This window comes from Physella acuta, unplaced genomic scaffold (genome assembly GCF_028476545.2).
Source record: "Physella acuta isolate Inbredline_101_S28 unplaced genomic scaffold, ASM2847654v3 ptg000515l, whole genome shotgun sequence".
NCBI lineage: Eukaryota > Metazoa > Mollusca > Gastropoda > Physidae > Physella > Physella acuta.
In genome coordinates this window covers 141,833-165,612 of record NW_026732034.1, presented here as the reverse complement: position 1 = coordinate 165,612, position 23,780 = coordinate 141,833, and the positions used below count along the sequence as shown (strand labels likewise).

At 46.1% G+C, this 23,780-nt stretch overlaps 1 protein-coding gene and 1 non-coding gene across 2 annotated transcripts; both read left to right on the top strand.

The window, feature by feature from the left end:
- Window positions 1-2,852: 2,852 nt before the first annotated feature.
- On the top strand, window positions 2,853-2,925 carry Trnar-ucu (transfer RNA arginine (anticodon UCU)). The gene has a single exon. It is a non-coding gene; the product is annotated as a tRNA-Arg (tRNA).
- A 10,164-nt stretch (window positions 2,926-13,089) lies between these two features.
- Window positions 13,090-14,025, top strand: LOC131944904 (sex-determining region Y protein-like). Its single transcript, XM_059305785.1, has one exon. The coding sequence runs from the start codon at window positions 13,090-13,092 to the stop codon at window positions 14,023-14,025; it is 936 nt and encodes a 311-aa protein (XP_059161768.1).
- The last annotated feature ends 9,755 nt before the right edge of the window (window positions 14,026-23,780 follow it).

The window sequence follows — 23,780 nt, the reverse complement described above, 5'->3', positions numbered from 1 at the left end:
GGGTTAGTAAAACCATTGGTTAAAATACATGTTTTATTTACAATAGAGTTACATGACTAAAAACCATTGCGCGCCTAGCTACTGAACGTGATGACGCAGCCATTGAACGTGATGGCGCAGCTATTGAACGTGATGACGCGTGTGGTGTGGTTGGATAAAAATTACTAATTCGGTCCAAATTTTAATTAATTCAAAAATTTTTTGTGACCGAACGAAAGGATATTTTTGAAAACTTTCTTCGGCAATATTGTTCTAAATTATGGCAGAAATCGATTGGTCCATGTTTCAAGTCGCTAAGTGGTCTGGTTGCCGAGATATGGGCCAAAAACTGCATTTTTTTCGAGGTTTTTTGGCTTTTCCGGGAAATCCATGAAAGAAACCCGGAATTTTTTTGGCCTATGTTCATCCTCGTAACTTGCTTAACATATTTGCTTTGGAACTAGTCCTCGATATTGCTTCGTTGAGGAGGAGATACGACTTAAAGCTGCGGACACACATCCATCCATACATTCCCAGAAATGACGAGTTAATAAACGCAATTCTCCAGAATGGAAATAGCGCTAAAAACAATAGATGAACCTTGCTTCATCGCAATCCGGGAATTCCCGTAGGAACTATGGAATCGGTTTTTAACAGGTCTGAAACAGTATGGTCGAGGAGTTTGAAGAACCCGAATCTGCAGGTAAATAGCTAGTGCACGCATGCAGACACAAGGGGACGAGTTTATCTAGTGCAACACCTGTAGCCGGCTAATTCCACGCCTGAAAGTTTATTTTGTGTTTGTTGAATAGCCAGGCATTAGCAGCAGAGCAAACACAGAGTTACAAAATAAAACATAAACAGTCGGAGAATAGATACAGATTATTTTGATTAATCATACAGATTATTTTTGATTAATCATTCGTAAAGCGCGCACACCTGCGCTAAGGTGAGAAGTGAGAGCTGGGTATTCAAGAAATTTTTTTAAAAATATTTAAATTTTCTCCTGCTCGTGAAGATAAGTCAGGTTATATCACCTTGATACGTTTCTATCAGTGACGTTTCATACCTGGGCGCCTCGCGTTAATATTTCCGTTACCATAATACATCCGAGCGGGGGTATTCAAAAACTCACCTCTCACGGGGAGATAATCCTTTGTGGACGAAAGGGGAGAGAAGTGATATTTATCTCCAGCGCCTTGTGTCAACACTCTGACATACCCTGAGACCTGTCGCACCAGGAATTCGCCTCCTCTCTCGTAGGTTCGGACCGCCGGGTTAGGGTTTGACCCTGAGGGTCGGAGTTAGACTGGCATGTTGACGTGGTTTTGCACCTAACACGCTGGTGGCTTGATAGCCCCCGATGTCACTTCTCACACCCCACGTTTCCGGGGATGGGGTTGGGTTGGGGGGGGGGGGGTGAGCCCGAGTTGATTGAGATAACACGAATGTCTTGCGCCGTACCCCCCCCCCCCAACCCACGCCTATTGCTTGATACACCGTCATGTCCTGGATTTGAACTGAGGTATTTGACGCCACACCTGTGGTATATTACACCTCTTCATTCTTTTCACAGGTAGATAAAAAAAATGTCCACCATATTGACCGTATCATGGTCAGTATTGAGCCTTCACTGCTAGTGACAGATTCATCGGAATTATCAAGAAAGGGAAGGGGGGTACTTTCGTTGATTACATTGTACAAAGATAATTCTGTTTACTACAAAACCCGCGAAAACTGAGCCCACCATTCCGACGGGAATTCCCGGAGAGCCGGTGCTATTGGCCGAGAAATGTGGAGGAGAAGAAAGCACATTGTTTGTCCACTTCTCCGCTGAGGAGCGGTGCGTGCCGTTGCCTTGTAGCCGGTGACGCAGTCGGCGCGGCGGATGTGACGTGATAAACATGGCCGATGAGAGGCGCAGTTGCTAGGGAAGCTGGTTGTTTGTTACTTGAATCTTGGGGGAGAGATCTTGACGACTGCTGATTGGGATATAGATAGGTTTGGGTGATGTACATACACATATTACAGTTGTATGAAATAGATATGTTTAGTGGATATAACATATTACAGTTGAATGAACCCCTATAACACTGGCAGAAGAAGCCCTAGAAGAAGTGAACAGATTCACCTACCTTTGAAGTATTGTTGATAAGCAGGGTGGGACAGAAGCAGACATAAAAATAAGGACGAGCAAGACAAGAGCAGTCTTCAACCAACTAAAAAATGTTTGGGGTTCTGGAGATTTAACCCTTAGAATAAAAATCCGGATCTTCAACACACTAGTTAAGCCTGTTTTACTCTATGGAGCTGAGACATGGAGAATAACTGCTATAAATCAGAAGAAAATACAATCATGTATAAACTCATGCCTCAGAAAGATCATACGAATTCGCTGGCCTAAAACCATTAGAAATGATGTTCTATGGCAACGGACAAATCAACTACCAGTTGAAGTAGAGATCCTCCAGAGGAAATGGAAATGGATTGGCCACACACTCAAGAAGCCTGTATCCAGCATAACAAGACAAGCCCTCACCTGGAATTCACAGGGCAGGAGAGGCAGACCAAGAAAGACATGGAGACGTGACCTGGAAGAAGACACCAAGAAGATTGGATACACCTGGGGACAGTTGGAGAGACTAGCCCAGGACAGAGACGCCTGGAAAGCTCTTGTCAGCGGCCTATGTCCCGGGGGGGGGGGGGGGGCAACATGTTAATCTAACCAAACATAGCATGTCTATGTTTTTTTGTGTGAGGGGTGTATATTTGTTGTGTGGGAAATGATGATTCAGATTATTGTTGTGAAGTTCAATCTTTATTATTGAACCTATGAATTCAATAGATTCGCTTCTTAGTCACTCGGTGAATAAGTCCCCGTAGCGCAGGGGATAGCGCGCTGGACTTCTAATCCAGAGGTCGCGGGTTCGAATCCCGCCGGGGATGCTTTTTTTTGGGACTCAATTGCATTCATCTACAATATTTTAGGTTAGGTTTGCCCAACCTAAATAGTTGTATGAAGTAGATAGGTTTGGTGGTCGTCGCAAGCACAGTTTTAAGTTGTTTGATAACAGGGAATACAAAAAAATACCAAAATATTAAAACAAATACTGAGATTTTGAATTCATCAATTGTAATGTATTTTTAAATTGAAACAAAAAGAGAGGCTGGACAGGGGTCCGGTAGATATGGCTGGAGGTGCTGTAATCGAGGTTTGGTTTCTAGAACTCCACCCCACTCTTTCCACACCCCCCTCTGGTTTTATACGAACATTCGTCTGTTTGACTCTTAAACCATAATCAATTATCAATCCGTGGACCCAGCAATTAGGTCAGGTCAAGGTCGGGGGTCACGTGTGTCTACTAGGTGGGCTCAGCGTGAACATATGGGGCTGGACTTAAAACCTGGCCGTGCCCTATCTCCACCCCACCCTCGTCCACCCCAGGTGTAGACTGACCCACCGGAAGTGACCGATATCTGCGTCGCTACCTGGTAAAATAGATTGTTCGACCACAACCTTGTTTGTTTAGTTTGTTTATTGACTGTGAAAAAGGGGGCGGGGAGGGGGGGGTGCAGTATAGTTTTATTCCAGTATAGATAATTAAATATTTTTGTTCAAAGTTTCAGAAGCTCTGAGTTGTATTCAAATTCTACTACTTTAAATTGAATAAGATGCATGGATACAAATATATATTCACATTTGTATGCCTTTTATTAGGATGAGTTTTTAAATACGTAATGAATAAATTGGCAATTTACTAACCTATCATCTCTGTAGGATCAAATAAAACCAAGTTTTAGATCAAATGACATATACTATAAGAAAAAAAAAATTACACTATCATATATAAGTTGAGCTAGAAAGAAAAACAAATAGCATACATTAAGAAATAAGCATAATACATAAAAACTACAATAATGTTTTAAAATATCAAAGGATAGACACACAAAAAAAAATCAGTTAATATACACATTTAAAAACAATTGTAAACGTAAAATTTAAAAAAAAACAAAAAAAAAAAACAAAAAAAAACAAAAAAAAAAAACAAATACATAGGGCCTACTTTTAAAAAGATGCTTGATAAAACTGATTACAAATCGTCGAAAAGTTCGCAAATGAGTTTTAAATGTTTATAAAACGATACCGACATATGTGCACGAGCATTTTGAAGTCTAGTACTATATAAATGAAAAGTACACTCTCTTGCGTGTTTAATAACACTAAATTCTACGTAGTACGTCCTATTATTGGACTGTTTAACCATTACATTACCTGTGGGTCACCAGCCCCTCCCCACCGCCCCACCCTCCACGCACTGATGTGACTGTTTAAACTTCCATCCACCGTGGGTCACCTATCGTGTGTCCCCCCCCCCCCCCCCCACGTTGACGCCACAGGGTGTGAAACCCAACACATTTCTGTGTGACGTTCTTCACATAGTTACTATCCCGTCATTACCTCTTTAAAGATTAGACCCCCCTCCCTCCCTCCCCATCACCCAACCCACCCCATATGACGTAATTTCCGTTGCAGGAAGAATCTCCTGCTGCCTCCGTCCAATGCCGCGGTGTGCTAATGGGTGATAATGACGCGGACAGAACTCCAGCCCGTCCTGTTGATACAATTATGGCGGGCCAAGTCTCTAGGCTTCAAAATTAGAACTAGTTTCTTTAATGATTCTTAAAACATTATACAATCCCTTAACCAGATTCGTTCTGTTTAGCGGTCCGGGGTCGTGTGTTAAGTGATCTAACGGGAGTGTAAGTTTATAGCGGGTTGGATCAGTTTGGATCTGGCTCCAGTGACGTAATTATTTCATTTGTCCATTTATGAAAATTAATTTCTTTGAAAATTTAGGGGTAATGGCTGCATTATATCACTTTAATTTAATTACCTGTAAAAACCGTTGTAATGAGCTTAGATGTGTTTTTGTTTTGTGGCGATGGATCAAGGTGGGCGTTGACTGTGGTAGGATGGGGGTGAGGGCTGGTAGGATGGGGGGGCTGGTAGGATGGGGGTGAGGGCTGGTAGGATGGGGGTGAGGGCTGGTAGGATGGGGGTGAGGGCTGGTAGGATGGGGGTGAGGGCTGGTAGGATGGGGGTGAGGGCTGGTAGGATGGGGGGGAGGACTGGTAGGATGGGGGTGAGGGCTGGTAGGATGGGGGGGGGGGGGGCTGGTAGGATGGGGGTGAGGGCTGGTAGGATGGGGGTGAGGGCTGGTAGGATGGGGGTGAGGGCTGGTAGGATGGGGGGGGGAGGACTGGTAGGATGGGGGTGAGGGCTGGTAGGATGGGGGTGAGGGTTGGTAGGATGGGGGTGAGGCCTGGTAGGATGGGGGGGGGCTGGTAGGATGGAGGTGAGGGCTGGTAGGATGGGGGGGGGGGGCTGGTAGGATGGGGGTGAGGACTGGTAGGATGGGGGTGAGGGCTGGTAGGATGGGGGTGAGGACTGGTAGGATGGGGGTGAGGGCTGGTAGGATGGGGGTGAGGGCTGGTAGGATGGGGGGGGGAGGACTGGTAGGATGGGGGTGAGGGCTGGTAGGATGGGGGTGAGGGCTGGTAGGATGGGGGTGAGGGCTGGTAGGATGGGGGTGAGGGCTGATAGGATGGGGGTGAGGACTGGTAGGATGGGGGTGAGGGATGGTAGGATGGGGGTGAGGGCTGGTAGGATGGGGGTGAGGGATGGTAGGATGGGGGTGAGGACTGGTAGGATGGGGGTGAGGGCTGGTAGGATGGGGGTGAGGGCTGGTAGGATGGGGGTGAGGGTTGGTAGGATGGGGGTGAGGCCTGGTAGGATGGGGGGGGGAGGGCTGGTAGGATGGGGGTGAGGGCTGGTAGGATGGGGGTGAGGGCTGGTAGGATGGGGGTGAGGGTTGGTAGGATGGGGGTGAGGCCTGGTAGGATGGGGGGGAGGGCTGGTAGGATGGGGGTGAGGGCTGGTAGGATGGGGGTGAGGGCTGGTAGGATGGGGGTGAGGGCTGGTAGGATGGGGGTGAGGGCTGGTAGGATGGGGGTGAGGGCTGGTAGGATGGGGGTGAGGGTTGGTAGGATGGGGGTGAGGACTGGTAGGATGGGGGTGAGGGCTGGTAGGATGGGGGTGAGGGCTGGTAGGATGGGGGGGGGAGGACTGGTAGGATGGGGGTGAGGGCTGGTAGGATGGGGGTGAGGGCTGGTAGGATGGGGGTGAGGGCTGGTAGGATGGGGGTGAGGGCTGGTAGGATGGGGGTGAGGACTGGTAGGATGGGGGTGAGGGATGGTAGGATGGGGGTGAGGGCTGGTAGGATGGGGGTGAGGGCTGGTAGGATGGGGGTGAGGACTGGTAGGATGGGGGTGAGGGCTGGTAGGATGGGGGTGAGGGCTGGTAGGATGGGGGTGAGGGTTGGTAGGATGGGGGTGAGGCCTGGTAGGATGGGGGGGAGGGCTGGTAGGATGGGGGTGAGGGCTGGTAGGATGGGGGTGAGGGCTGGTAGGATGGGGGTGAGGGCTGGTAGGATGGGGGTGAGGGCTGGTAGGATGGGGGTGAGGGCTGGTAGGATGGGGGTGAGGGTTGGTAGGATGGGGGTGAGGACTGGTAGGATGGGGGTGAGGGCTGGTAGGATGGGGGTGAGGGCTGGTAGGATGGGGGGGGGGAGGACTGGTAGGATGGGGGTGAGGGCTGGTAGGATGGGGGTGAGGGCTGGTAGGATGGGGGTGAGGGCTGGTAGGATGGGGGTGAGGGCTGGTAGGATGGGGGTGAGGACTGGTAGGATGGGGGTGAGGGATGGTAGGATGGGGGTGAGGGCTGGTAGGATGGGGGTGAGGGATGGTAGGATGGGGGTGAGGGCTGGTAGGATGGGGGTGAGGGCTGGTAGGATGGGGGTGAGGGCTGGTAGGATGGGGGTGAGGGTTGGTAGGATGGGGGTGAGGCCTGGTAGGATGGGGGTGAGGGCTGGTAGGATGGGGGTGAGGGCTGGTAGGATGGGGGTGAGGGCTGGTAGGATGGGGGGGGGGAGGGCTGGTAGGATGGAGTGAGGGCTGGTAGGATGGGGGTGAGGGCTGGTAGGATGGGGGTGAGGGCTGGTAGGATGGGGGTGAGGGCTGGTAGGATGGGGGTGAGGGCTGGTAGGATGGGGGTGAGGGCTGGTAGGATGGGGGTGAGGACTGGTAGGATGGGGGTGAGGGCTGGTAGGATGGGGGTGAGGGCTGGTAGGATGGGGGTGAGGGCTGGTAGGATGGGGGTGAGGGCTGGTAGGATGGGGGTGAGGGCTGGTAGGATGGGGGTGAGGACTGGTAGGATGGGGGTGAGGGCTGGTAGGATGGGGGTGAGGACAGGTAGGATGGGGCGGGGGGGAGGACTGGTAGGATGGAGGTGAGGGCTGGTAGGATGGTGGGGGGGGGAGGACTGGTAGGATGGGGATGAGGGCTGGTAGGATGGGGGTGAGGACTGGTAGGATGGGGGGAGGGCTGGTAGGATGTGGGTGAGGGCTGGTAGGATGGGGGTGAGGGCTGGTAGGATGGGGGTGAGGACTGGTAGGATGGGGGGGGGTGAGGGCTGGTAGGATGGGGGTGAGGGCTGGTAGGATGGGGGGGGGTGAGGGCTGGTAGGATGGGGGTGAGGGTTGGTAGGATGGGGTGAGGACTGGTAGGATGGGGGTGAGGGCTGGTAGGATGGGGGTGAGGGCTGGTAGGATGGGGGTGAGGACTGGTAGGATGGGGGGGGGGAGGACTGGTACGATGGGGGTGAGGACTGGTAGGATGGGGGTGAGGACTGGTAGGATAGGGGGGGGGGAGGACTGGTAGGATGGGGGGGAGGACTGGTAGGATGGGGTTGAGGACTGGTAGGATGGGGGTGAGGACTGGTAGGATGGGGGGGGGAGGACTGGTAGGATGGGGGTGAGGACTGGTAGGATGGGGGTGATGACTGGTAGGATGGGGGGGGGGGACTGGTAGGTTGGGGGGGGGAGGACTGGTAGGATGGGGGGGGAGGACTGGTAGGATGGGGGGGAGGACTGGTAGGATGGGGGGGGGAGGACTGGTAGGATGGGGGGGGGGAGGACTGGTAGGATGGGGGGGGGGAGGGCTGGTAGGATGGGGGTGAGGCCTGGTAGGTTGGGGGTGAGGCCTGGTAGGTTTGCTGTGAGGCCTGGTAGGATGGGGGTGAGGGCTGGTAGGATGGGGGTGAGGGCTGGTAGGATGGGGGTGAGGGCTGGTAGGATGGGGGGGGGGAGGGCTGGTAGGATGGGGGTGAGGGCTGGTAGGATGGGGGTGAGGACTGGTAGGATGGGGGTGAGGGCTGGTAGGATGGGGGTGAGGGCTGGTAGGATGGGGGTGAGGACTGGTAGGATGGGGGTGAGGGCTGGTAGGATGGGGGTGAGGCCTAATAGGATGGGGGTGAGGGCTGGTAGGATGGGGGTGAGGGCTGGTAGGATGGGGGTGAGGACTGGTAGGATGGGGGTGAGGACTGGTAGGATGGGGGTGAGGACTGGTAGGATGGGGGTGAGGACTGGCAGAATGGGGGGGGGGGGGGTGAGGGCTGGTAGGATGGGGGTGAGGGCTGGTAGGATGGGGGGGGGTGAGGCCTGGTAGGATGGGGGTGAGGACTGGTAGGATGGGGGTGAGGGTTGGTAGGATGGGGGTGAGGACTGGTAGGATGGGGGGGAGGACTGGTAGGATGGGGGGGAGGACTGGTAGGATGGGGGTGAGGGTTGGTAGGATGGGGGTGAGGACTGGTAGGATGGGGGTGAGGACTGGTAGGATGGGGGGGGGAGGACTGGTAGGATGGGGGTGAGGGTTGGTAGGATGGGGGGGGGACTGGTAGGATGGGGGTGAGGGTTGGTAGGATGGGGGGGGGGGAGGACTGGTAGGATGGGGGTGAGGACTGGTAGGATGGGGGTGAGGACTGGTGACTTTGATTTACAGAGTTAGAGTGGCTGTGGTTTCTCTTGTGTTAGTGACCGCTAACGCTGTTGGTGTTGTGAGGGAAAAGATGATAGACGTCACGCTGTTTTAGTTACACGTCGTCACACGGTACAATTCATACGTCATCACCCGGTACAATTCATACGTCATCACACGGTACAATTCATACGTCATCACACGGTACAATTCATACGTCATCACCCGGTACAATTCATACGTCATCACACGGTACAATTCATACGTCATCACACGGTACAGTTCATACGTCATCACACGGTACAATTTCTTACGTCATCACACGGTACAGTTCATACGTCATCACCCGGTACAATTCATACGTCATCACACGGTACAATTCATACGTCATCACACGGTATAGTTCATACGTCATCACACGGTACAGTTCATACGTCATCACACGGTACAGTTCATACGTCACCACACGGTACAATTTCTTACGTCATCACACGGTACAGTTCATACGTCATCACACGGTACAATTCATACGTCACCACACGGTACAATTCATACGTAATCAGACGGTACCATTCACACGTCGTCATACGTTGTCACAATTCGTCACACGCTAAAACTCATATATCGTCATACGGTACAATTCATACGTCGTCATAGTTCACCACACGTATCCACACGTTACTAATCACACGTCGTCACACGGCGTCACGCCTCGTCACACATTTAACATCAGACGTCGTCATACATCACAGACCGTCACATCTCAAACCGAAATAAACCAACACGATCTTTACGGTTTTTGTAGGTAATTCAAGGTTTAGGCTCTGTGGCACATCAGCGAAAAATCAAATCCCTCCCCAACACACACACACAAACTAGGATGTAACGTTATTAACCTACTTCACCCCACTCTTAAACCTCAATTAACATTTACCAATAATTAAGGTACGATCTAACGCTAGGGTTAAGGCGTTATGTTTAGCGTTTAGTTAACATTTTTGCGGCGATAATAAGCTTTACTAGCTCGTTATATACGGCTATCGATAAAACAATTGATCGAACACATTAATATCATCTATTGAAAAACTTATTTTATTTTTCAAGAAATGTAACAAATAGCTACTATCGCACATGTATTTTAATCTGCAAAATAACGTAGCCTACACATATCTATTCACTTATCCGCCTAATGTTATCTGAAAATGTGATCTTTTCCGTGTAATCGTGGGTTGTGGGGGAGGAAGGGGAGATGAAATACTATCGAAGATAATGGTAAAAAATTAATTTAAGAAATCTTAATCACGTTGATTGAATATAATTATCGCCGTAAAGTCTAGAATTATTTTTTTGCGTGCGGGTAGTTAAAAAACTCGCCTCAAAAAAAAATTCTTGAAATGAAACGGACGACATCAAATGAATCCGTGTTTACATCACCTCTGGAGTAACCTCCCCTCATCTCACCGCCCCTGACTCGCGGCGTCATTACGGCTCATAGTCTGGGGGATGCGTCGGCGTCACCTTCGTCAGACCAAATAACACGTTGCCCCGGCGCCCGCCCCATAATTTTGGAGCCTCCGTTGATTTGAGAGTCCATGGTCGCCCGCTAACGGGTGTGGGCTGTAAGCGACCAATCAATAACCCCCAGAATGTCCCTTAATTGCAACACTCGCAATTAGTGGTTGGGGCCCTGTACAATGAAGGAAATAAAAAAAAATCAATTTAACAATTTTTATTTTAATAAAGTCATTTAATGTATTGAAAATCTTTTAAATTAGACCCATTTTCAGTCTTTCAAGAATTTGATTTTTTTTCTTTCCTTGATTTTTGTTAACATTACGATTATAAAGTTTATTATGTATTACTTTTAAATGGCCACTAACCCATGAAGAAAGATAAATACAATAATTTTTAGAAAAAAAAAATTCGCGGATTTAATTTGACCCCTTGACCCTAGTGATAGCTCCAATTATATGCCAATCACATACATTGAGTGCAACTAGGTACTCACCTACGGGATGGTTAAACATTTCACATGTAGCACATATCGAATATTTAAACAGAGCGCTGAAGCACACATACATATACACATATATGTGGCAAAGCGTTACTTTAAAAAAAACTACATTTTCTTATTTAAATTCAGCTTTATCTGTGTGCTTCGTGTCGTAGCTTTTTAAATATGGGTATCTCTGTGATTAGCATTCTACCTGTGCAACACTAGGACAAAACAACAACAGCATTCATGTGTATCAGGCGAGTTATATATATATATATATATATATATATATATATATATATATATATATATATATATATATATATATATATATATATATATATATATATATATATATATATATATATGTGTGTGTGTGTGTGTGTGTGTGTATTTGTATATATTAAAAAAAATGGAAATGTATTATATGTAACATCATTACATCAAGTACAACCTTCAGAATGTCAGAGATGATCACAGACCCAGTACTATAATCACAGTACCACAAAGTACCACAAAGTACCACAAAGTACCATTGTCACCAACTCATAACCCTGGTCGCATTATAAGTTTGGTGATCACAGCCCTGTAACATAATCACATCCACTGTGCCTTGATCACAACCCCAGTGCCATAAACACAGTACTACACAGCATCTACAACCTGAACATATTTTTGTTCCTTCCCATTTCTGAAAGACCCGTTATATGCATGTATACATTGTTGTTCAGGAATTGTATCGTTCTCTCAAATAAAAATCCCATTCCACCATATATCTGTTGACGAATCGAATTTTAATACTTCTCCTCGACCTTTTTTAATCTTCCTCGTCTAACTAACTACCCCCCCCCCTCCCCTACCATACCATACCAGCTACCGTGGTTATCCCCTCCCCCCCCCCCACCAGTTTAGTAAAAAAAAAACCTCCAATTAATTTTGCTCCCATACAAGACAAGCTGGTGTCATGCGGGTACCATGTGAAGGACTTTCAGTCTTTTTCATCCCTGCTCTAAACTTCCCTTTCACATTCCCCCCCCCCCATCACCCCGCGATCTCCCACAGAAAAACAGACATCACGTATTGTCTGTTATTATCCAAGCTATTTTCTGTTTTCTTACATTTTGTTCCGTCTATTTATATAAGCACAAGTGACTAGTCCTTTTGTTGCCAACTGAAAAGAGAACCGCGGATCGTTTTTGTCTGCCCGAAACCTCCGTGATCTCTCGCGTATTTATCTTAAAGCCGATTAGCCATTGAGGTGTAAATAGTCCCTGCCCGTGTCTCCATACACCACGCTCTCTGAACCAACATTTGTATACGGCGTGACACCGGACTCCGCATCACAATATAATCCCGTCTGCATTATTTATTTATCATAGATTTTTTTTAAGCACAAAAAAAATTATCTTTTTGTGGGGATGCCTGGGGAATAGACTAAACGAGACTGGGGATCTATGTCAGGAATCCAGTTCATACCCAGGTTATAATTTACTCGATGTTAAGAGACAACAGCGTGCCCGACAGCACAAACACAAAAAACGACGTCAACTTATGTCTTAAGTCGAAGTGAAAGAACGAGTCGCATTAAATATAATTACAACCCCCCTCCCCCTTTCCAAACTCCCGATCTGCGGCCGCCCGTCTCGGTGGGACTTGAAACCCGACCCACCTCGTCATCTCGCCGCCCGACCCGACTCGGCCAGCCGGTGGCCCGCCAATCCCTTTGGCCTCCGGTTACATGGCCATTTAAAAGATATAATGAGCGGAGGTTTTTTTTCGGGGGTTTGTATAACATCGGCCACAGAGTTCTCTGTTAACTAGACTTGGATTATTTTTTAATAAAGTTACAAGAGAACGAGGGGGTAGGGGGAAAAATAATTTTTTTTATGCGGTGATAATGGTTGAAAGGGGGGGGGGATTTTAATCCGGAGAACGACAGGTATTGTTTTACAAGCTAATCAAATTAACGTTATATTTATCTGATAATCTGACGTGGCTTGAACGTTTAGCTTGGATCACCCACGTCTTATATTTTTTTAAGTTGCACTGGATCACAGACACGGTCTAGTTTGATAGGAAAATTAACTTAATTTTTATTTTTCACAAAAATAAATATTGCCTAGTCTCGTTGTTACACCACAGAGTCGTTCCAGGAATTCTCTAACGCTGACTGACTACTCCTCACAGTACTATAACAACACTGTGATCACAAGACCACAGATCCTAAGTTAAATGATCACATGACCACAGATCCTAAGTTAAATGATCACAAAACCACAGATCCTAAGTTAAATGATCACAAGACCTCAGATCCTAAGTTCTGTGATCACAAGACCACAGATCCTAAGTTCTATGATCACAAGACCACAGATCCTAAGTTCTATGATCACAAGACCACAGATCCTAAGTTCTATGATCACAAGACCTCAGATCCTAAGTTCTGTGATCACAAGACCGCAGATCCTAAGTTCTGTGATCACAAGACCGCAGATCCTAAGTTCTGTGATCACAAGACCACAGATCCTAAGTTCTATGATCACAAGACCGCAGATCCTAAGTTCTGTGATCACAAGACCACAGATCCTAAGTTCTATGATCACAAGACCACAGATCCTAAGTTCTATGATCACAAGACCTCAGATCCTAAGTTCTGTGATCACAAGACCGCAGATCCTAAGTTCTGTGATCACAAGACCGCAGATCCTAAGTTCTGTGATCACAAGACCACAGATCCTAAGTTCTATGATCACAAGACCGCAGATCCTAAGTTCTGTGATCACAAGACCACAGATCCTAAGTTCTATGATCACAAGACCGCAGATCCTAAGTTCTGTGATCACAAGACCACAGATCCTAAGTTCTGTGATCACAAGACCGCAGATCCTAAGTTCTGTGATCACAAGACCGCAGATCCTAAGTTCTATGATCACAAGACCACAGATCCTAAGTTCTGTGATCACAAGACCACAGATCCTAAGTTCTGTGATCACAATCGCACTTCACTCAAGTACCACCTTCACAATCCCACACATAATCACAGACCCAGTACCATAATCACATTACCACATAGTACCATTATCACCACCACAGTACACCCACAGTATCGTGAACACAATCCCAGTGCCACATCCCCAGTGACACCCACCCTAGTATCACGAACACAAAGACACACATGATCACATCCCGGGAACCGTGATCACCCAACTAGGACCCCACCACAGCTACCACAGCTCCTAGTACCCCATCCCAACTACCATACCAACTAGCACCCCATCCGAACTACTACACCAACTACAACCCCATCCCAACTTCCACATCAACTAGCACCCCATACTAACTACCACACCGACTAGCACCACATACTAACCACCACAAGTTCTAGCACCCCATCCCAACTAACACCCCATCCCAACTACCACATCTTCCTCTGTATTGAAACAGGGAGGTAACAAACGATTAGTGTCACCAGCAAGGAACGATAACTCCCGTCAGCTTATATTTAAGATGACGTTAAACGGGATAATTAATCCACATTTTCACAGCCCTGTAACGCCGGAGCAGCCAATATTAAATGCCGTCAAATGTTCGCACTATTCCAGTGAAGGTAATCATCTAATGCTAAAAGGGAATTTTTTCAGTACGAACTGAAGTGTGTATAGATCACTTGAGATATTAACTTCTTTCTCTGTGTGCTAGCGGTAGATTGTGCGTCAAGTAGCTTTAGGTTCTGTACGGAGGTTGCGAAATCAGGCTCTGGGTAGACGAGTAGGCTGAGCAGAGGCGGCATAAGTGGGACGGGGTTGAGAAATAAACTTGTTGGAGATGACATAATTGGGTACTGATTAACAGAAAGTGCTATCCGGAAGCCGATATAACCAGTTTGCTATTCGGAGAAAAAACTCGGATCAAATCAAACAAGAGCTCAAAAGACAGTTGATGCGTTAACCCGTTTTGCACATTGACACCCTAAATCATCATGCTTGAGTCCTTGAGGTCCTAATTGGGTTTGTGTATGTGTGTTGAGGGGGGGGGGGGTAGTCTAAGAATTACGATTAGGCCTATAGTTTACAGAAATATTCTCATCGGTTAGTCTTAAAAACACGATCCTTTATATTTTAATGTCGTTGTTTTGTCATTAGCTTGTGTTAATTTAATTCTTTACAAAACCAAATTATTTTTAAAAAAAAAACGTTCGAAATTTAGCACCGAAATTAGTTTATGATTAATTTTGTTGAATATTATTAGAAAATAAAATTAATCGTTTACGGATATTTTCTCAAAGCATATTAATTTGCCAACGGTGTAATTCATACATTTGAACTTATTAAATTGTAATGTCTATACCTTCGACTGTAATTATCTTCCCCACCCCCTTATACAAGATCCCCCCTGTCCCTATTCCACCCACACCCCCCTCCATCACTGAAAGAATCGCCTAATTAGAGTCGGATTCAAAACCCCGTGGCTCTAGAATATTCTCGGAGCTGTGAGGTATAAAATTATACACCCAAAGTCTACCCGTAATAACATACGCCGGCATTGCGATTCCTCCCCGCGCGTAATTAAACTTCGGAGTCCTGCCAAGATCCATTAAACTGGAAAACAATCTACGAGAGATGTCAAAATCGGGATTTCCCGTTGTAGTTTTAGCCCCCCGCCCCCCCCCCCCCCCCCGCTTAAGTTTAATACACTAATGCGATAATGCTAGTGGATTTATTGTAAATGCTTTATAACTATAAAATTTATGCAAGAGCTTCTCAACTAGCGATCATTTTTTATACGGGGGGGGGGGGGGGGGGGAGGTATGTGGAGAGGGAGAAGCCACTGCCGTTTAAGACAGCTGAAAAACTGGGGGGGGGGGGGGTTTGGTCCTAACCCAGTCTTACACCCCCCCCCCCCACACACCCGTTATTAGCTATGTTTGTTTAGTATTATCCGAGAGTGGGTCTAATGCCCCCGCCCGGCTTGTATGACGGTAAAGTTAGAGTCAAAAGCCGAGTGGCGACCTACGAAGCTGTTGTCTACGGCTCCGTGACACCAACGTGACATTGACGTGACATCATGCAACGTGATACAGCGAAGGTTGCGAACCATCTCAACCAAAAGGTCCCGGAATTATTATTTTTTTCCCAGAGTTACAGAAATTCATTGAGAAAACTCGTGAAGGGGTTTTTAAAAATGATTTTTAGAGTACGCGTTATACAAACCGTCTGGTTTAATGGCAAGGGAGATCAGTCTCGTACAAATGCTAATCTCCGACCCCCACGGAGGGGGATGAAAAAAAGAGAGAGACCGGTATGTCAACTGGGAGGGGAAGACCGTCTCCGACTTCCCCTCCCACCAAATTTACCCTCGCCGGTCCTCGACAGCGGGGTCCGTGACAAGAAGGCACCCTGACACCATAGAGGCACCCTGTCAGCGGTCATGTGAATACAACAGACGCAGGTACAAAATCTGATGGGTGGGGGGGGGGGGGGGACGGGGGAGACGGCGACATGATAGACATTATCTATGCTCTCTCGCGACTCTACCTCAGCGGCGTGGATAAAAAAAAATTGGATACTGGATCATTTTCGTCCAATGGATGGCACCGCGGGTGGGTTGCCCGGTTTGTAAAATCATCCAGCATTAAATATCCCACACCGGCCGGCGACAATGCGTCGTCGAGCCCGGTTCTTGATCCGGCATTCACAGGCGTTCTCTAAATTTGACTGCTTTCAGACGGGGGGAACAAAACGCGAGCGGTGTATGCCGGGGTCATAAGTATCGCCGGGGACAGAAAATATATTTTCCAACAAGGCGAAACACTGGAGTGGTCTGCCCCTTGATTTCTGGAGTTACCGGCCGCACGATGGAGACTTTGAGAGATGTCTGACTGGGAGCGTGGTTGTTAGATGTGGGGTTGGCACAACCCGTAAAATGGTGGGCGTGTTGTGGGCGGAGGTGGGAAAGTTTGACTCGGGTGTATAATTGTATCAAATACCACCGGAAAAACCCACCGGAACATGCAGCCAGGTTTTCAGACGCCAATTTGTCTGGCAGGAACAGTGAATGGAACAGCGTGTGCAATCGTCTGCTTGAAACGACAATTTGAGTATCTTTGCGGTTTCAATTCGGACATTTTAAACTCTTTACCTTGAACCTTATGTTACATTCTACGTAAATATTCTCCTCGAAAAAAAATGTATCTCGCTTTTGGGTTCTTCCCTCGGATTTCGTCGACATGACACGTGATCTTGCGGGTTAAAAGAAACTGAAAGAAAGTGCGACTTACATGTTGTCCTATCTGCGAAGGATTGTCTCTCGTTTCATAAGTATCAACCCTCATAATTGGCCAACCAGACTCAGGGTTGTCTCTCGTTATGTAAGTATCAACCCTCACAATTGGCCAACCAGACTCAGGGTTGTCTCTCGTTATGTAAGTATCAACCCTCACAATTGGCCAACCAGACTCAGGGTTGTCTCTCGTTATGTAAGTATCAACCCTCATAATTGGCCAACCAGACTCAGGGTTGTCTCTCGTTATGTAAGTATCAACCCTCACAATTGGCCAACCAGACTCAGGGTTGTCTCTCGTTATGTAAGTATCAACCCTCACAATTGGCCAACCAGACTCAGGGTTGTCTCTCGTTATGTAAGTATCAACCCTCACAATTGGCCAACCAGACTCAGGGTTGTCTCTCGTTATGTAAGTATCAACCCTCACAATTGGCCAACCAGACTCAGGGTTGTCTCTCGTTATGTAAGTATCAACCCTCACAATTGGCCAACCAGACTCAGGGTTGTCTCTCGTTATGTAAGTATCAACCCTCACAATTCACCAACCAGACTCAGGGTTGTCTCTCGTTATGTAAGTATCAACCCTCACAATTCACCAACCAGACTCAGGGTTGTCTCTCGTTATGTAAGTATCAACCCTCACAATTCACCAACCAGACTCAGGGTTGTCTCTCGTTATGTAAGTATCAACACTCACAATTCACCAACCACACTCAGCGACAGGTTTTTTCTCGTTATATAAACAACAACCCTCACAATTGGCCAACCAGACTCAGGGTTGTCTCTCGTTATGTAAGTATCAACCCTCACAATTGGCCAACCAGACTCAGGGTTGTCTCTCGTTATGTAAGTATCAACCCTCACAATTCACCAACCAGACTCAGGGTTGTCTCTCGTTATGTAAGTATCAACCCTCACAATTCACCAACCAGACTCAGGGTTGTCTCTCGTTATGTAAGTATCAACACTCACAATTCACCAACCACACTCAGCGACAGGTTTTTTCTCGTTATATAAACAACAACCCTAACAAGTGGCCAACCAGACTCAGCGACGGGTTGTCTCTTGTTATGTAAATATCAATTTGGCCAAGCAGATCGCCATCTCTGCTGTTTCTGTTGATATTTTACTGATTACGTATGCTAAAAGCGTCTATGTTCACACGTAGCTGATACCTGACAGATACAACGATTTATTTCTGTATTGTGAATGGAACAATACCACATGTATGCTATTAACATTAAATTTGCTTATATGTTTCAATGATATACAATCAAAGTGAAGTAGCGATTGCAAGAAAAGGCTGACTATATTTGGTACAGACGAAATTTTTGCCAGACCCCATCCTTCTAGATTAGAACATCTGTCATATTCACACAATGATGTTTATAAACTGTTGTCACAGACTTATTCCGTACAAGAATTCATTGTGTATGTCTACTTTTAAGGTCTGCAAATTAATTAATTCTAATTAACGGTTCATTATAAACCCACTTTTATCCACATGCATCGCTGTCCGCTTTCCAAACTCTAAAAGAAAATATGTAGAAAGACAGACACAATGATACATGTTTAATCCATTCACCATCCATCTTTGTGCCCTTATAGCCCATGTAGGGACTGGGTCCTGATTCGCCACCATCTTTCACTCAAACCTGTCTTCAAGTCGTCTTGCATGTCTAGACACCAAACTCCCATAGGTCTGTCTCCACATGATCTGAGCCTAACCCCCCGCCTTTAGGACTTTTGAATAAGTGGTTTCGGTTCTACATCACCTTAATCCCTCTCTTGTTTGACATTCTTCCCAGATGACCTAACCATCGAAGTCTTCCTTTTCAAATTTCTTCAGCAACTCTGGAGTCTTTGTGTAATTTCCAGGTTTGAATTCTACATCTTCGTGCAAATTTTACAGATCTCTTCTAGATGATTTTACAGCCATCATTGTATTTTAAAATATAATATGTTTATACACGGATAGTTTAAAACAAATATTGTTTTTAGTCGTGATTGTAATATTTTTTTTCTAAACATTTTCTAAATCACGACCATTGATTTCCTTAGAGAGCTTAAAACTAAAAACCCATCAAACAGTTCTTATCAAAACAACTCCCCCCCCCCTCCCGTCATTATCTGACCCCCACTTCCAGATGTATTAATGGACAAAAAAATCCCATTAGGACAGAGACAATGTTTTGAACATCTTTCACCCAGAGGCCGCCTTCCGCCCTGACACCTGCCCGGTCGCACCCCACCTTACCTCCCGTGGCGCCCCACCTTACCTCCTGTGGCGCCCCACCTTTGAAAAACCACCGCGGCCGCGCTATAAGACAATCTCCAACACGATGCTACTTCAGGAAAATACGGTCTGTGTTTTTTTGTCTTTTAGAATTCTCCAATAAGACCTCGTCAAACATCCGGTTGGACGTCCCCCCCGTGGTTCAAGTCGCTGTCTCGGGAATGTTTTTTCCCCCCTTCTTCTCCTACAGACGTACTCACAGTTCATCAGAAACGAACATATGGACGCACGTGCTAGGAGGCAGCTCACGCGCGTGTTGCCGGGAGACTTCTCTCCCCTTAAACAAACCAATCAGCGAAGTCAATTTTTTTTTGTCCACGATTTGTATCAAGCTTTTTTTTTAACCTTAGGTTGGGGTGGGGGGGGGGGGGGGGGGGTTAGAGTTAGGGTACAGCGGAAACAATGTAGCGTCGGGGTCGGGATGGGACAGGGTATGACGGGAAGATTCGGGGTTAACCCGATAGAGGTGCGGGACGTGACGTGTAATTATGCTAGCAACACCTGCATGACACTCGTCATTAGACCTGACAGAGGGAGGCCCGTCCCAGGGACGTGCTGGGCTAGAGGCAGCAGGGCCTGGGTGGGGGGGGGGGGGGGTGGGGCTCAGTCTGTATGGGCCAGAGTTCTATAGAGCTATGCTTGTATAGGCCATAATTCTGTTGATATGTACTTGTATAGAACTATGGCATACACAAGGCTAGATCTATAGAACTATGGCATGTACAAGGCTAGAATTATAGAACTATGGCGTGTACAAGGCTAGAATTATAGAACTATGGCATGTACAAGGCTAGAATTATAGAACTATGGCATGTACAAGGCTAGAATTATAGAACTATGGCATGTACAAGGCTAGAATTATAGAACTATGGCATGTACAAGGCTAGAATTATAGAACTATGGCATGTACAAGGCTAGAATTATAGAACTATGGCATGTACAAGGCTAGAATTATAGAACTATGGCATGTACAAGGCTAGAATTATAGAACTATGGCATGTACAAGGCTAGAATTATAGAACTATGGCATGTACAAGGCTAGAATTATAGAACTATGGCATGTACAAGGCTAGAATTATAGAACTATGGCATGTACAAAGCTGTATCTATAGAACTATGGCATGTACAAGGCTAGATCTATAGAACTATGGCATACACAAGGCTAGATAGAATTATGGCATGTAAAAGAATAAATCTATAGAACTTTGGATCCTAAAAGGGTGGCTGTCCCCAGCTAACGAGCCTCATCTGCCCGAGGGTTCGAACTCGAGACTTTTCGGTTTAGCAACCATGAGCACATTGATTCCACCATTTTCGAAAGCTTAAGTTCTAGAGCCCAAACTACACGTAAAATACTATCTTACGTGCTACCTAAACCTGTTCTGACCGCCACCACAATCTATGACTGCTGGTTCAATTCGTGTATCGAATGTTGTAATGATTTTAATACGTCTGCATGTTGGGTCAGATGGATATATTATTATTATGCACCTATGATTTTATTCAGAGTTCAGCGTGAAGCCGAGGTCATTGAAACAGATTAACTCTACTTCATCTGTCCCATGTGTCTTGGGAAAAAAAACACCGGAAAGATGATGAAGGTAGAAACACGTCTGTTTTTTTTAAAAATTCGATTACAATCGAAAAAAAACAAAATGTAGTTTGAATCAACAATTTAAAAAAAAAATTATACCCTAAAATTAAAACATTTCCAATATATTTTTGTAGGCAATATTTTTCCCCCACTCCTGAAGTAAATGTTTTTTTTTTTTAGAATTACCAGAAATATCTCGACGGTAAAATAGTTTCTAGAGTATCTTTTCGATATGAGCTTCCGGAAAAATGGAATACCCCTTATCGTTGGGGGGTGTTTAAAAAAATGTTATGTTAGATTGTATATAATTATAGAGCGACCAGGAGATGTGCCTACTTAAAAGATAAAGAGATCCTATCCGAGTGCTCAAACACACGAGCTTATCTTTAAATATATCTGAAGAAATCATCTCCGTCGGGACGTCAAAACCTCCCCCCACCCCCGTGGATATGGTGAAGGGGGGACACCTCGGGTGTTTAAAAAGCGAGTTATCCCCCCTTAGATGTTCATGTCATGACCCCTAGGCGGGTGATTGACATCCGGGCTGGCAGGGTGTGACACTGACCAATTTCTTAGATGAGTGCGGAGGGATACAGCTGGGGGCACCCCCACAGTGCGGGAGGGGAATGGGATGTTTACCCCCCCCCCGCCCCCTTCCACCATTCTCCACATCACCATCCCAAGCATCAGATTGGGGAAGGGGAAAGAGAATCCGACAAGACGATGGGGTCTAGCTGCGCCCTCTAGGGGTCATGTTGCCAGGGACTAATTGACGGGGCGGAGTTTCGGAAAAGATAAAAAAAAAAAAGAAAAGCTCAATTTGTTCTCGTATTCCTCCGCGATTTGTAAACTGCTGTGGGAAAAGAAAAAAAAATATACTCGGGAGGAATTTAGTGATGCTGGCCTTGGTTAAGTTATAGGAGTTGAAATAGCTATATCGTGAATATTCTCTTCCTACCCCACCCCCGTCTTTATACACATCACATAATCATATTCTTTTCCCGTTTGTGTTCAAGACACATGGGCAGGTAAAGCAGAGTCAACCTGTTTCAATGACCTTGACATACAAGGGGATAATGTGGTCAGCCCCACCACTTTTGTTTCCCTAACGTGAGTTAGGTACCCATTAGAACTGGGTGGACTCATGGGCTTTCTACTGGCTTGATCGTGGAATCGAACTCGAGATTTTCGGGTTAGCAGTCTAGCGCTCTACCGCCAGACCACGCCGTCCCGACACATCACATTAACCACACCAAAACAAACACCATTTATAGTGTTTTAGTTTCATTTGTCATCAAAAGAAATTATCTAAATCAAAAACGATTTGCTAAGAAAATCGTAACTCGTTATAAAAAAAAATTTGTTTTAACCTTTCGATGAAGGAAACTGTTTGTGTTTAAAATTAATTAAAGAAATGATGCGTTTTCCTTGATGTGTTTCCTTCCTCTTTTGTGTCGTGAATTCCGCTTCAGGGGTGGGAGTGAGCATGGCGTGGTGTGAGTGGATACTGGGAATGGGAGAGGAGGGGGGACATCGCTGAATTTACCAGCGGGGTGCTGTGTGGACTAATTCAACAAATAGCCCTTAAATTGTCGGCTTTTACCGCCGTACGAATAGACACTCTACTCCAAACAACTTTGCCGGTTCGGTCTTCAGACACACCTACTTTTTGCCGGTCTCACAAATGGATTCCCAAGCTGCCGGCAAGCACGTGACCGCCGGTCTAGAAGCGACCGAAGTGCCGTGTTGCCGGTTCCTGTGATGAGCGATATCGGTTAATCAAAGACTGCAGGGGTTTATGGGCGCTAGACTGTAATTAGGTTTGGCCTGATCACCAGCTTCATTCGTTTTCAAAGGCGTTTCTCTTCCGTCTCTGTAATGTGGTGTAATCATTTGTACACTTTAAACACGTTTTCAAAAGGCGTTTCTCTTCCGTCTCTGTAATGTGGTGTAATCGTTTGAACACTTCCAATCCGGTTTTTAAAGGTGAAATTACCGGGATTTTACGGAAATTCTGTGTTAAACATTCAACCTTGTGTTAAACAATGTCACCCTAGATATACTGAGTGAAATATATATATATATATATATATATATATATATATATATATATATATATATATATATATATATATATATATATATACATATGCGCATACACTTTAAAGTTAATATCAAAATACTTTGAAGATATTAATAATTTTAGATAGATCTATTTGATGTTTAGTACTCTATCCAAAGGACTCCTTTTTGAGCCAGACTGTCCACGAGGAAAGTGAAGTAGAGTTCACCTGTTTCTGTGGCCTCGGCATATAGAGGGATGGTGTGGCCAGCACTATGCCCAGCCGCCTTTACTTACCCTAACGTGAGTTAGGTACCCATCAGAGCTGGATGGACTCAGGAACGTTCAACTGACTTGAACCCGAATTCGAACTAGAGACTTTCGGGTTAGCAGTCTACCCCTAGGCCACTCCGTACCTTTGTAGACTATGTCGGGATATATAACACGATTTTGTTACTGTACAGATTCATGATATTCACACGAGATGTTTAAACTGACACAAGCTTAACAGATTAACAAGATAATTTTTTTTTGATAAGTTGGTCAGGTAAAACATAGTACAAAAGAAAATGTTTCATGATAGATCTACACAAAGTCTGCTAGTGAAGGGGACGATTGGGAGGACTGTAGCTGGAGGGCAGGTTCCAAACTAGTATAAATGGGTAGTGCTACTTCTATACACAAAAATAGAGTATCGGTA